Raw genomic sequence first — 15,044 nt, 5'->3', positions numbered from 1 at the left:
CAAACAGCAATACTTAGCTGTTTAAACTCAATGGTGCTTTAAAGCATAGACCAGCTGATGCTATTAAGAGTTAAGACTAATGAAATGAAAAAACCACTAATTTGCTCTTTTGTCAGATTTAAGACTAAAATCTTCTTGATGTATTTACCATTATTATTATTAAACAAGTGACAATCGCCCTTCTCACCAGGGCTTTTGGAGAGCACCTGCTCTCTCTCTCATACACACTATAGGCAAAAATCAGCCATAGCACGAGGGTAGATTCAAATAATGCACAACAGTTTATAGTGGAGACTCTTCAACAACAGGTTATCACCACACACAATTCACACATTTTTCACTTAAATTTACAGTAGATATAAGAAAAACATTCTGCCACTGTAACTGTTGCAGAGCAATAATCGAATTTATGTTTTCTAAGTGCTACTTGCTATTTGGTAAGACTCAACATGCCAAGTCTTTTTTGGAAGACAGCAGGGTTTCAGCTTATTTCTGAAGCATTATCTAGTTGCCACTGCTAAATGGCAGTGACCTGTGCTCTCAAGTAAACAAAACCATTTTAAACCTACATTGAGTAGTTTTAGCTATTTTCTGGTAATTTTCTCCCGTACATAAGCCTACATTTGTCACATTTTAATCAAATACTTTAAGGTCAGCCTATGGTACTAAAGGCCACAAACACTCAATGCAAACAGATGACAAAGCAGTGACAGAAACAGAACATATTTAATTGTGTGGGAGTGGGGGAGCCCCTCCCCTCCCAACAATAATAAGCTTACTGTTGTTTCAAAGACTGTACTGCCAGCCTCCAAGGAAAGGACAGCCTTTTCGCTGCCCTGAGACTAAAAAGAAGTTTCACATTGTGCCATTTTGAACATGAATGACTTTCCCCCTCCCTCAAAAAAAAAAGCGTTTGCAGGAAAACCACATACCTTGACTTTGACAAGCCTTTTTGCTGTCTTGATCTTGGCTTCACAGAAGGCTCCTCTATACTTTGCACTCACATCAGTGCCCACTGTGAGATAGGGAGGCTCATCAATGGCCTGGAAAACAAAGTAAAACAACTGCTTTTTAATTACTGACCACTGGCAACACAGCTGCTATGTCTCGCTGGCTTTTGTGGACAGAGCACTAAAAACAGCCCAATAAAACTTAATCTGACAGCATATGTGTATCACAGCAGTAGAAACACAGAACACAACACTAAGCTAAACAATTAATATAAATACAATCTCATAATACAAATATATAATCTCATTACATAAATATAAGCTCATAGATATAACAAACTGATACCACAGTTATCTACAAGAAGCACCACACAGGCTTCCAACCTCTGCGCCATTTGAAGACACAGGAGATGACCAGTTCTGCTGCAGTGGTGAAGGCCAACCAAGAGTTTTAGTTTCTCCTTTAATTGTCTCAAGACCTGATAAGTCACATGACACTGATGTTTATTTCCCTTAAAAAATCAAGGTTCATTTTTCAGTAGGAAGTAGAAAAACCCTGAAGAGATTTCCCTTTTTCACTTTCAAATAAAGTAAATTATAAAGCTGGGCTCTCAGCAGGAGAGCAGCCCATCGGGAAAAGTGCAGTAGGGAACTGACAGAGACTAAACACAGAGTGAAGGTGAAGGGTCCAGACAAAACACAAGGTTCTGTAATACACAACACAGGAACAAGTGACACCCCAATAGGGAAAAAGAAATAGAAGAGGTGGGAAATAAGTGGTGCAGGGAGTAGGAGGAGACCATGGGTCAAATACAAAGTATATAGAGTGAGCTCATAAAGGCGTTCATTCAAAGGAAGCCCATTTTCTCTCACACAACCTCTCCTAATGTTATCTGTGGAAGGAGATTCCAGATAACTAAACCACCTCAGTATCACCTCATAGACTGTTGGTCAGAAGAGAGAAGGTAGAGGGTGACAGCAAGAGGAGTGAGGTTTATTTCCAAGAGCTGCAAGTGTCCACGGAGCCCCAAACAAGAGCTGAGAAAAGAGATCTAAGCCCTTGTCTGCACCACATCATGTTCCTGCACCCCTATGGATTCAGACACAGCTTATGAGAGGTAACTCTGGCACACCCAGGCTCTCTGTGGGAAGAATACAGAGATAAATCTTCACAGGTATCAGAGGTACTATTTGAGACTGAGGTGCCTGCAACTCAGCATCAGGTAATTCCCACTGGTCGCCTCCAGTTCCAATACATCAGAAGTAAAGGCATGGAATTATGTACCTGAATGCTTCAATGCATGATTTTTCAGAAATTTAAGTTCTGTAAAATTTGAAATTGAGAAATATGAGATACTACAGGGTTAACTCCATATTAATGTTTTTTTACCCCGACTCAGTTCCAGCCTACCTCTCATCTGCATGCAATAGAATATATTTCTGAGTACTATAAAACTGTTATCAATCTGCACTTTCTAAGATCATTAGAAACACCAAAGTTCTAATGAACCCACCCCTCTCTTTTTCTCTCTCTGCATGCATGGTACATGACTGCATGCAGAGTAGCAGGATATGCCACACTGGTAGTACTATATCCACAAACACCTATCTGTTCCTAATCCAGGCTTAATAACCATAAAACTCAACTGAGATTAACGAGGAACCTTAAGAGTGCTGGGATTCTGAAACTGATTCCCTCCTTGCTTATCCAACAGCGCAAAAGTACTTGCCTTCAAGTCAGGTTGCAATGCTTTTCTCTTACTGCACTTGGAAGGATGCTGAAAGAGGGACTCAGATGGTTCTAGTTAGTACTCCTACTAGAGTGAGCCAGGTAGCGGCTGCTTCACACAATATAAATCTGAACACAGGAAAGCAACAATGTTTTCTCTTGCAAAGACAGTAAAACTAAGAGGGGCGCATTCCTCCTTTTCCACCATACTCTTTACTAAATAAACTCATTCACCACTACAGTGTTTATATTCTCTCATGCCAGTTCATCTTCCAAACTTAAAAGAAAGTGTGGAGTACTGAGATTACTTTAACAACAAGACTGACAGATTCCAGATGGGTCCACACAGATGCACACAGCTATTATTCTCCTACAAACAAAACTTCAAGAGCTGGTTGTGTCAGTATCAGTCTGTACCTCCCTATACTGCCAAATTATCACAAAGACCAATCCATAATGTTAAGGTGAATTTACATAACATAAAGAATGCTTTTCTTTACTGCTATTGAAGATTAACTAAAAAAAATACTAAAAAAAAGGTGTAAAATTCTGGGAACCAAGATAACCTGAAGTTCTGGTCTTTGACTGGAAATCTATGGCAAAGGAACAGGCAAATCAACAATCAAAATTTAAAGAGAATTTAAAATTCTTATTAAGACCATAATTACCAGTATAATATCACTACTCTGATTTATTCTTAACAACTTCTTCCAAAAAGAATATTCATTTGAAGAACAAAGATATGTAAGAATTAATTTCTGTTACTAAAACAGAAGTTCATTTCAAACTCTAGCCTACATCTTTTGAAATTACTCTATCTCCTTCCACTGGAATTAGTTAATATTTACCGCTGTAAAGAATTTCAAAGAATAGCAAACATGTGGACCATTTGATTACCACTGTAGGTACGTTTACAAGAAATACAGTATCAGAGTGGCTTTTGAGAGAAAAATGATGAACTACCACTATGAATCATTATACACTTTAAAACAGCACATAAAATCTTCACGGGATACATACAGGAATTTTTTCTGCTGTTTTATTATTCTGCTGAAAGACAAATTACATGGGCTTTCAAACTCCCCCCTTCCCCCAGATTGCAACAATTTTCAGTGACAAAATCACTTAAGTGAAATTTTCAAAATACTTCCCTCATTCTGCCTGATAGTAACAGCAGAAAGTGATAAGTTAAAACAATTACCAAAATGTGATGCATCACAGAGAATGCAAACTAGAAAAGTAAACAGTAACATTCAAAGTCCGGCAATTATTTCAGATAATTCTTACCACAACTTTGTCATTTTCACCAACTCTGAGACACATGTTCTCAAGTAGGTTTTATTCAATTCCACCAACATTAGAGAAAGATTTGAAAATTAGTATACAGCTATTTTTACCTTGCTGTTATTCCTTCACTGCTTTGTGCTTATGTCATTTAACAGATGTCCTTAGACTCAAGAGTGAATATATGTTTGCCTGTTAAATTTTGACATGCTTTCTCAGAATTTGTTTTTATTCTGGTTTTGCTTTTCAGAACAGGTTACCAGGAAAAAACAGCACATTAAAATGCAGCTAAAATCAGTAATCTCAGGAAAGGTATTGCAAGCATACTGAAAGTATCTCAACAAGGAGCACTGCAGCAGTCTTTAAAGGGAAGAGGGAAACACAACCCTACCACATAAAAAGTTCTGAGCTTCCTAAAATTATTGAAGATATCTTGAGACATCTTGAAACAACTGTACTAGTCTCATATGTTGCTATCTCCAAATTTCTGAGCTGCAGCCTCAGCCTTCATTTTATTTTAAAACATGGTAGTCTGAATTTGCATTTACAGTTTATATCTGAACATAATCATTTGCACTTTATAACTTATAGGTAAGAATTATTTTTTCAAAAGCATATCATGAACAAAAGTTTATTGATGGCTTTAACAGGAAAACTGAAAAGTATGTCCAGCACACACTGTCGTTCATTTATAATGAGATCATGAACTTTTTTCATTCAGAGTACACTCCAGGTTTCCTGTCAATGTTTCTATGTCTCTATACTCTCAAAAATCTTTCAGTTCACACTGGAAGAAGGAGAAAAGTGAAGCTGAGGGTGGTATCCCAGCTTGTTCGCTTCGTTGTTTTACTATTGGCAGTAGACCGGTATTGAAGATCTTCACGGAAACCACTCACCAAGGAGGCGCTTCCAAGACGGATCACTACTTTGTTTGCATGAATGACCGAGGCCGGGCTACCAGAAGGGGGGCCGGCTCTGCTGAGTGACACAGCGAGACAGGGATACCGGGGGAAGGCTGTACCCCGCGGGAGCGTGGGGCCGCAGCCAGGTGGGGGGTACGGCAGGGCTCTTTTGGGAAAACACCGGGGCGAGCCCTTCCTCAGCATCGCTGCAGCGGGTGCTGAGCGCTACCAGCGCCTCCGGAGGCAGACGGAGCCCGAGTGATTCTGTTTGGCTCGTTCGGGGCGGCAGAGGAGCATCGGTGTTTCTCCGGGGACCTGTCGCTTTAAGGGGAGGGGCCGGAGCCGGGAAGCTGCCAGAAGTTTCTGGCTGCCCGAGCCAGCCCCGAGCGCTGGCGCCCGCCCGCGCCCTCTCCCCGAAAGCGCCCAGGGCTCTGGCAGATTAAGCGCGGATTGCCGTAAACTAAATTTGTCCCCTTAAGGCGATTGCCTGGTAAATCTGCACGCAGGGCTTCCCGGGAGCCGGCCGCTGCTGGAGCCGAGCACTGGCAGCGCCAGCTCCCAGGATCCGCCCGGTATCGCTCCCGACCCGGCACCTCGGCCCGGGAAAGCTGCGAGCGCTGCCCGCCCCCCTGCAGTGCAGCTCCTCCGGAACGCCGCTGGAATGCGCCTTGCGCTGTATATCCTAAATCATCAGCCAAACTACTATAAAAATTTCTGGCGCTGTCTTGGGTGACCAAGAAGGGATAAAGAGGAAAGAACTTCCTGCAGTTTTGCACTTTCCATTAGGAAATCCAAACTAATGGGCAACCACGATGCTCCTAGTAGCACTTAATTTTGTTTTATTAGCGGGAATAGGATGAATAGTTTCTCTGCTATCTCAATTCACAACTGCTGTGCACCGGCAGGAGTTGCAGGACAAGCTGCCGCAGCTGAAAAGCTGGTTTACCACTTAAATAAGGAGCAGTCTCTAGGTGACCAGTCAGCAATTTCCACCAATTCAGTGGCTAAATTTTCTTTGGCAGGCAAAGCAGGCTGCTGGAAGGGTTCTGCTCCAGCCTTCAAGCTGATTATACCTGGAAGGACTGATAAATGGCTAGATGCCCACATCATAAAACAACCTACACATCTTCTGAATTTGGACATTTACATTGGTATTAATAGTTCTGGTCTTCCAAGTGTGAGGGAGGAAACACATGGACCTCTTCAGAGCACTATGGAATATACATTTTAGCATTGCAATCTAAAATGGTAGCATCGTGCTTTTACGTACATTTAAAGGCTGTTAAAGAAGTTGGTTTTCCTGCATTTTTTTAACAGATTTATATATTTTTCCATCTATGTGGGATGAAATCATCCTCATCCCTCTTCTTTCAACTGTGCTGCATTACTATATTCAAATTCCTTTGTAAAGTCTGTCATGCCATACAGCAGCTGATAAAATTGCTTTACACTGTGCTTTGCCTATAAGCACATCTAATACAGAGTGTGTGAATATATTATTTCTATCTCCTAATCTGTATTCCTCTGCACCACACACAGGATGTTCCAAGTAAACCACATGAAAACAAGATTAAGTATTCAATCTAGAAACGCAGCAGACATGGTTACTAGGAAAGCCTGCAGGACTGCTTTCAGATTAATACACAATGAGAAAACTGGGTCTATACCTTCCCTTTGTCTTTCACACATAGAGAGTTTGAAGAGCTGAGATTTCAGCTTGTATTAAACACTCAAAATTCAACATTTATCTTCTCTACAAGACTCTTGAGTCGAGAAACTAGGGAAGCAATTTCAAGAAGCAAAAATCACCCCAACAATCCCACAACTACTGAAAAGAAAGGACTGGTTTTAGTTTTTAAATGAAAATTTCACATTTGTTTATTTTCAATAACCAAGGTTCAGAAAAAGCCCGTTTAAAGATTCAAGACTCTCCCCCGACTCCACCTGGTATCCAAATTAATTACTGAGTTTAAAAAAGAAACATCATAAGACTCAACATCTGATTTTTTTCTCATCCATATTAAGCAAGAGGAACAGTGGCAAAACTTTTTTTGCTACTGCTTATGGTATTTTGAAGTTATTTTTCCAAGGGACATGTTTTCTAATTGTTTGCCTATCGTCCATAATTCAAGACGGAAACACCCAGTTTGCAAGTGGAATCATCACACACATACTTGAATATTCCACCTACAGTCATCCCAGTCACACAAATCAGTGGGAAAAACCACCAATAATACCTCACTACTTCAACCCAAACCAGATTTTTAAGTCTTCTAATGAAGGTCAAAAATTCCCTTTCCATCCTGCAGAATTAGCAGCCACCTCAGTGTCATTCAAAGGTTTTCAGAAACTTTAGGGCAATGAAGGCTTGAAAAGATGCAATTTTGAAAAACAGCATCTTTTTTTTTACAGCAGAATCAATCTCTTAATAAACAAAATCACAGAGTGTAATTAAGAGGACAAGATTTTGCTTACAGCTCAACCTGTTGTCATTTGAAAGACACTCAACTTTATAGTAATAGCAGATATTTTCAGGAAAAACTGTAATTGTACCACTTTAATATACTCAATTTGGCAGATAATAATTAGTTTATAGTTGATTTTAAATACATTTCTCATGTATTTTCAGAGCAGCAAAGATGAGAAACGTCTAAAACCTTTCTACAAACCGCATGTTACTGAGGCACACAACTCCTCAGAGACAAATGCAGTATCTGAAAAAAGACTGAAGTCCAGAAGACAAAACCTCCTTAAAAAAAAGGAAACCTATTGGCCCATCATCCACCTCCCAGAAATGAGAACACTGCAACAGGAAACAGGAGGAATTTTTCTGTGAACTTGCAAACTACAAAATAGAATAAAAGGCAGTGATGTTTTTCACATGAAAAAGCTATTACATGAAAGCTCAAGAGTAAGAGTGTGCTTTGGGCAAATTTTCTTCTGGCTGAAAAAAAATCAGACTTTGACTCGATACTTTGCTTTTGTTACATTTCAGAGACAGGTAAAAGTAATAATTTTGAAATTTCTGAAGGAAAATGGTTCAATTTTATCAGTATTTGCCCACAAATAAAAATTATGGTAGAAAACATCCTGATCAAACCAAACTTTTACAAGTTAAAAAAAGGGGAGAGGCTTCTTGTAATGAAACTTATTTCCAGTTTCAATTTAAAACCTACAGGAAGTTTCAAGTAACACCTCACTAATCTTGTAAGCAAACATTATACAGCTGTGGCAAAAAGTCATTCCCCTCAACCAAGCTGGAAGTTACCAGACAGATGTCTGGAAGCATTAAACCAACTTCTGACAGCTTTAGCCTTCTCTATAGGTGCAAAGCATATATTTTCTTTATTTCAAATTATTCTGTTAGATCAGTCCAATGCCAAGCTTATTTAAAGTTCTTAAAGACTTGAAAGGGTTCAAAAGCTGATTTTCCTCTTCGAATAAAAATGAGTTCTGTGGAAAGGATTTACAGGTTCTAAGATCATGAAGGACCAAGTGACCCAAAACAACAGGTTCAATTTGGTACTCACAAGTAACACTTCTTTTATTTAATGTATCTGTATTAAATGCAAAATGGATTTTCATTATTTTTACTTATCTGTGTAAAGCTGAATTTTTATGGGACTAGTAATCCCATTCCTTTTTTTTTTCCAGAACTATGCTAAGTTGATGGATGCAGAATTATAAAAATATTTTAACTCTACTCAGAACATGAGAAACATTTAGAAGATTTTAAAAGTTAGTCTATCCTAATAATTTCCAAACAGCAACTCAATTCTTCATCCAGAAATGTACCAAGTAGTGTTATTTCCAAACATCTAAACTGTAATTACCTCATTTCCTATTTAAAATAGCAAATCCAGAAAGGTGACTATGCTTTAAAAGATTACAGCATTATTTTTTTCCCAACCCAACTGAATGAAACTCACTGAATTCTGATTCTGTTCCTAATTTGGTCACAGACTTGGTGCACCACGATGAGACCCAGCAGGCATGTACCAATTCTCAATTCTGCAGAATGGGGCTAATGCACATCTAATTCAAAGGCAAGTGAGCATTTGATGTTTCTCTAGTACTTTCAGACCTAAGAATGGAAATCTCTATTCTTTCTATCGGTATAGCACATCACTTTATACAATGTTTTATTTAATAAAAACACTCCAGAACTGCTGATCAAGCTCTCTAAAAATAACGCCAATTCCTTACTATTTCTTCTGTAGGTCTCTTGTTTTGTATTGCTGAAAGGCTACATGAAGATATTTTGAATGCCTGTTCCCACTGTTTATCCCCCTAAATATAAAATCTTTTTTGAAGTCAATTATTGCCATAGCTACCAGACTGCATTTTTTTCCTGTAAGGTTTAACTAAATATTCAAACTATTTAACATAATAGTTTAGTACTGTAAAAGGGTGCAACTTTATTAATGTTGGCCAGACTTTTTTTGTACATTTCAAGTGAAGTCTGACCATTAAGTTTCTACATATGTACAGATAAAAAAGTAACACTTAATTTGAAATAAGAAGCTTTTTGAAAGAGAAGACTTCTCTTTTAGTCACAGATATTTGAAAGCCTTCTTTCACATATCCTGTGTTTAGTGCAAGAACCAAAATTCATTCAAGTATGGAAAACTGTTAAGTGAAAAAAAAGGAAGCAATAAATAACACGTTTGTTATTTGAGGGTAAAATAACTTAGTAAAAAATATGTCCTTGATACCTGTTTTGCACTTGGAAATAAGGAATATATTAAACCTTTACATTAACAAGTACTCTTTTTCCAAATAAAAGCTTTAGATAACACTTAGAAGCATTATTTAAATTATTAGGTCTGGAAAACTTGCCTCATATTTAAAAATGTGCCACAGTTCTGTCTAGAGATGCTGCTGTGTAAAACTTGGGATGTTTCAAAGCACTGAAAAGAATGATATGATAATTATATGCTTGTCTTCCAAATGGATTGGAACAAAGATAATTTGATAGTTTAATCAAACAAACCAGTCCAGGCTGTTCTGATCAAAATGGTGAAGAGACTAATATATGACTATGCGAAGTGTAAAAAATCAGTAGTCAATGAAATCTCAAGAGACCAAACTGTTTTTAAGACAATTGTATAATTCTTTGGCAATATTTCTATTTCCAGTCAAAGACAGTTTAATTATTGTTTTCTGTTTAAGAAGTTAGTTCTGCAGAAATTCAGTATAACAGTATACAGAACAGGAAAATCTATATATGTGAAACAAATTGTATTCTACAGCAAATCTATTCTAGGGAACTGATAATACTGGCATTTTGGTTGACAGAAAAATATAACAATATTTTTAGATACTAAAACTGATACCAAGAACAGGAACAGTGAATAGAAATTAAAATCAGATAATTATCTAAGAATGTTGGGGGGATTTTTCACTGAAATTGTGGCATATTAAGCTTCTGTTTATTATCATCTATTTTTAAAATTATTTTCTATTGTGTAAAACTTCAGACACAAATTCATGCCAAGTTGAAAAACTGAACCTTAAAAAAAGCGGGGAGGTTGTTCCTAGGTTAGAACAGAAAGGGAAAGCTGAAGGGATGAGTTACTAATTCAAAATCCCCCAGCAGAATGAGATTTCTCAAACACTGACCCAAGGCAATTCACTAACTAGCTATGATTTTCTTAGTCTTATATGTACTGATAAAATTATATTCCAAAATTCTAAGCATTTTAAGATTTTATTTTGTATATTTATATGAAATTGTAACTGTAGCTGATGTGTAACTTCATATAAAGTAGTTTTTAAAAATATGTTAGAATTATAACAAAATAACACATTGAATTATATAATCAGTCCGGTAAAAGAATCATGAGTAGCCTTTGAAATTTGGGGTTTGCCACTGTTGCCAGCTAGGAGAACAATGAGGGAGTACCAAAAGTAATGCCCAACCTACACACAACTGTCAAACAATATGAAACAAAAAATCTAAATACAAAACAAACTGAAAAACTAGGATTTTTCTGATTGACAATCGATCCCTCCCAGAAACACATTATTTAGTACATTAAGCACAACTGATCTGCACATCAAAGCTACGCAAAAATCGAAGCATTCAGGAAGTAAGAACATGTGCACTTTGGTTCTTGAGACAAAATGAATTTGCAGCAGATCACTAACTGTGCACAAGAGTCAACCAAAAGCATAGTAGTATATACTGGCTAACTTCATACAGTAACACAACAAATTTTAGACAGGAGAAAGGATTTTAACTCTGCCATGCTTCTTCGACTGCTGCCTAGCAATTCACTGTAAAACTGCTGGCCAAGGACAAGACATTGAGAAAGAACTATGAAAATTAGTTTAGAAAATACCTACAAAGAGACTAAAATAACTTAATCTAACCATTTTATCAAATTACAATGGATGAGATTCCTGGGAAAAACAAACAAAAACTTAATTACACATAGAAGGTTATCAAGGCTGTGCCTCTCAGCAGGATCATTTTAGTTGTATTATTCATAACAGATGCATGTAATATCTATTCTTAAATTTAGACGTGAATATTCCACACTCTCTGCAGTGCTTACAGGCTTTTCTATAATATCCCATCTAAGCATTCCTTGCTATTGTTATTTCTTGTCTTATCAACACTGCATATAGAGAGCAGTGTACTTCTCCTTTGCAGCTTTTAAGAGATGCAAGTCCTTAAAGCAATCCCATTTCTAAAAGAAAAAAACAAATTATGATTTAAATTTTACCTATAAGGCAAATATTTATATATATCTCTATTTACCTACAGGCCCTGAATTTCTAATTGCTCCTCTGGAGTTTGATTTAATGACCTCAGATGTTTCTTCTAGCTGATGCCTAAAAACAGACACAGGTATGTCCTAATTAATTGCAAAAGCAGCAGACATAATTTCACACAATTTTCAAGTAATACCTTAACATTCCAGTATGACATTTGCCTTTTTGGCAGGAGTTTGACATTGCCTCATGTTCCATTTATTTTTTGGCTATTTTTCTAAGAACTGCCCCCTCAGGGGAGGAGGAAATAGCATGCAGCACACTCCATTTTCAATAGGAGTGAGCTGTTAATGTGGCACATGCCATACTATGAAACTCTAGCAAGTGTATTGACTGTTGATGGCTCCCCAGTTCAGCCTGTTGGATGTCTTTAACCCCAGATGCTAAAACCTTAGATGAAAAGGCAGCTAGCACGAAGTTCTCAATTCCATGTGCTGGGAGTCTTGGCTTATTGAATAAAGCACCAGTCTCACTCCTTCAGAGGATCTGGACTACTGCAAATCCATTACATGAACCACTTTAATGGAAATGAGATGCCTGAACAAGGTACTTGCAGATAGGTCTTGTGCATCCAAGAGATTCTACCCTACTTCATAAAGTCCTCTCACCGGATTCTCTTTCTGCCCAAGAGGCAGACCATCCACTGCCACAGGCCTGCATTGTTTATAATCCAAAGGAGACTCCCACAGAGAAGTATCACAAACACCCATAAGTTAGCTAGCTACAGTCCTTCACTGGATTTGGCCCATAGTGTCAAACTCAAGTGCTCTTTCATGGCATAGGAAAGAAGCAATATTGCAAGGTTCTGTAATCTTATAATCTAGGGCATTAAAAATCCCATGGCTTCAGGATGAACAGAGCTTTTAGATTTAAAAAAAAAGAAAAGGATTAACATACTGTGTAACTAGATGCTTGAAGAGATCATAAGGATTGATACAAATATTGCATCTCTTCGAGGCTTTAAATCAACAATCTTACTAAATACACATTAAAAGTATGATCAAGCAAAGTTTGAGGTAGCCATTCAGACACCTAAATATGGCTACAGGTATACATGCTCAGATTCTGAATCAACAAGGAACCCCCCCAATTAAAACAAAATACTGTGATAAAGGCAACAACAGCAGGAAAGACTTCTAAAGAACTATCTCCATTTTTCAAAATTATGTGAATTGCCCCATGTACCAAATAGCCAATCAAAGTGATCAGAAAAACCACTTGGCCAAAGAAATACCAGCTTTACCACTTCTGATATGCGCTGTTGTGTGTCAAAACTCATTTTGCCACCCCCAAGCACTTGTGTGATGTCTCAGACAGACAGGAAGTATGCACATGGTTTCATCTCTGGTTAGAGCTCAACTTACTTACCATACTAATTTTAAAAATACTCTGTACACAACTCCGTTCAGCAACAATCTGTTCACTTCTTTAGTTTTAAAAGCTCAACTGTTGCAGTCAGTCCCCACTTCCTCAACAAATTATGTAGGCCAAAGCCGGCTGCTTTGTTCTTATACTTATTGCTCTGAAATCCTGCAGTCTTGTGGCTATTACAGCTGTGGGTTTTTTTAGCCTCAAAGGCATCCCGTTACAATGGATTAGAATTTCATAATGCATTTTTCTTAGTACTTACAAAAAACTGGTAATGTAACTTGTAGTTAATACAGTCGCTTATTAGATTTCCGAAATGGCAATATTCATAATGCCACTCTCTGCAAAGGAACAGATGGAATAGGCCCTTTATTTAAATTCAGGATGGGAAGAAGAAAAATGAGGGCTAAAGAAAAAGAAATCTTATTTTAAGTGAGCAATTACTAACATACGCAGTTTCTGCTGTATTTGCAACCCAAAATACACAAGTACCTGTATAAGCATCAAAATATGAATGTTTTGCATAGAACTGTAAGAGTTGACAAACGGCAAGAGGCAAAACATCACAACAGCCCAGAATGCTATAGAAACAGGAAACTTCTGAAAATAAAAGCGCTTTAAGACCTACCTACTACAAAAGCATATGGCTTCTTTATGCTAGGAATTCTATTAAAACAGAACTGGTCTAAATGCAAGCCACATTCATTTATTTGTTTTTCCTGGTAACTTTGAGTGATCACCAGGATGCAGTTTTGATCATTATGCAAAGTTAGAAAATCAGTCTAGTAAAATGGGTGGAACCTATTCACTCCTATAAGAATAAAGCCAGAAATACTAGGATAAATATTCAAAAATCTCTGTCTACCTACAGAAAACAACAAAAAAAAGTAGCCATCAAATATAAACTCAATAAAATGGGTTTAAGCAGTCAGAGTTGGTGACAGACACTACCTACTGCCAACAATAGTTCTTAATTTCTGAAACTACAAAAGGTGGGGGGAGGTGTGTGCTGATAGATGCTCACCACCACAGTTATGCAGACGGTGTGGTCTTTCATATTTCTTTTGTGAATTAACAACTCAGGAGTGTAAAAGGGGAAGGCTTTGGCCCTCCAAACTCAAGCCTACATGAATGATGCCTCTCCCTGTCCATCCTCCCTTTTGCATCTGTTCTGATACACCTTTGGTCACGGGCTAAAGTGATTCAACTCACCAATTCAACACATAGCTACTTGTTTCTCTTACTTTTGCTAAACTAATTTTCTTTCACTGTAGTAAATTGTATCATTTCACTTTAAGATCATACATCAGAGTTAACAAAGTAGAAGAGGATAAATCAATGGGTCAACTGGCAGCCTGCCTCGAACTACAACATGAAGTAGCACTCCATAATAATTTAGAATTTTCAAGGTTCTTGCAAAAAAAAAAAAAAAACCACAGAAATCTCAACTTAGGAAAAAAGTCCTCTTCTTTTTGCCACAATTTCATATGTTTGCGTGATAGCATTTTGCTATATTTACCTTTTCATTGCACACTCCAGATCTCTAAGTTCTTTTTTTTCCAAATTCCAAAATCCAGCTTCACCCTAGCTGGATGAAGAAGGTGACGTTTACCATGCTACTTTTTTTTTTTTAATGAATTGGTAGCCAAGCTAGCTGTCTCTTCAAATGATCTTGGTGTCAAACAAACAGCTTTCAGTCAAACATCTCCACTAAATCCCTGAAGTGGCTTTAAACTGGCTGAAAGCACTTCAGCACTGGCATATATGCAAGGTCAAACACGAGTTTGTATTCGAAGTCTAATCTACTTGGATAGCACTCAGAAAACCAGTTTACATTAAGTTTTATATCCAGCCCACATTATTTGCAAACAAAGCAGGTACTAGTGATTTAACTGAGCATTCTGTAGGAATAGACTGTTGATTTTCATAGCAATCTAGCAAAGCACCATCACCACTAGGTGTTTTTGTAAAATAAGAAGTTCAGTTGTAAACTGAGAAATAATTTCGAGATTAATTTCAAAAAAATCAGGA

At 37.5% G+C, this 15,044-nt stretch overlaps 1 protein-coding gene across 5 annotated transcripts in view; it reads right to left on the bottom strand.

Annotated features, from left to right (window-relative positions):
- The window catches only part of ARID4B (AT-rich interaction domain 4B), an 88,305-nt gene that overhangs the window by 56,662 nt on the left and 16,599 nt on the right, over positions 1-15,044 (bottom strand). For 3 of the 5 annotated variants that reach the window (XM_032682635.1, XM_032682636.1, XM_032682637.1), the window contains exon 3: positions 933-1,043. In XM_032682635.1, the coding sequence (XP_032538526.1) occupies positions 933-1,043 (111 nt within the window). Of the gene's footprint in view, positions 1-932; positions 1,044-4,859; positions 5,083-15,044 lie in introns of those variants that run through there. The other 2 variants (XM_032682634.1, XM_032682638.1) reach the window with 1 other exon arrangement.

Source organism: Chiroxiphia lanceolata, chromosome 3, assembly GCF_009829145.1.
Source record: "Chiroxiphia lanceolata isolate bChiLan1 chromosome 3, bChiLan1.pri, whole genome shotgun sequence".
NCBI lineage: Eukaryota > Metazoa > Chordata > Aves > Passeriformes > Pipridae > Chiroxiphia > Chiroxiphia lanceolata.
This window is presented reverse-complemented; position numbering and strand designations above follow the sequence as displayed.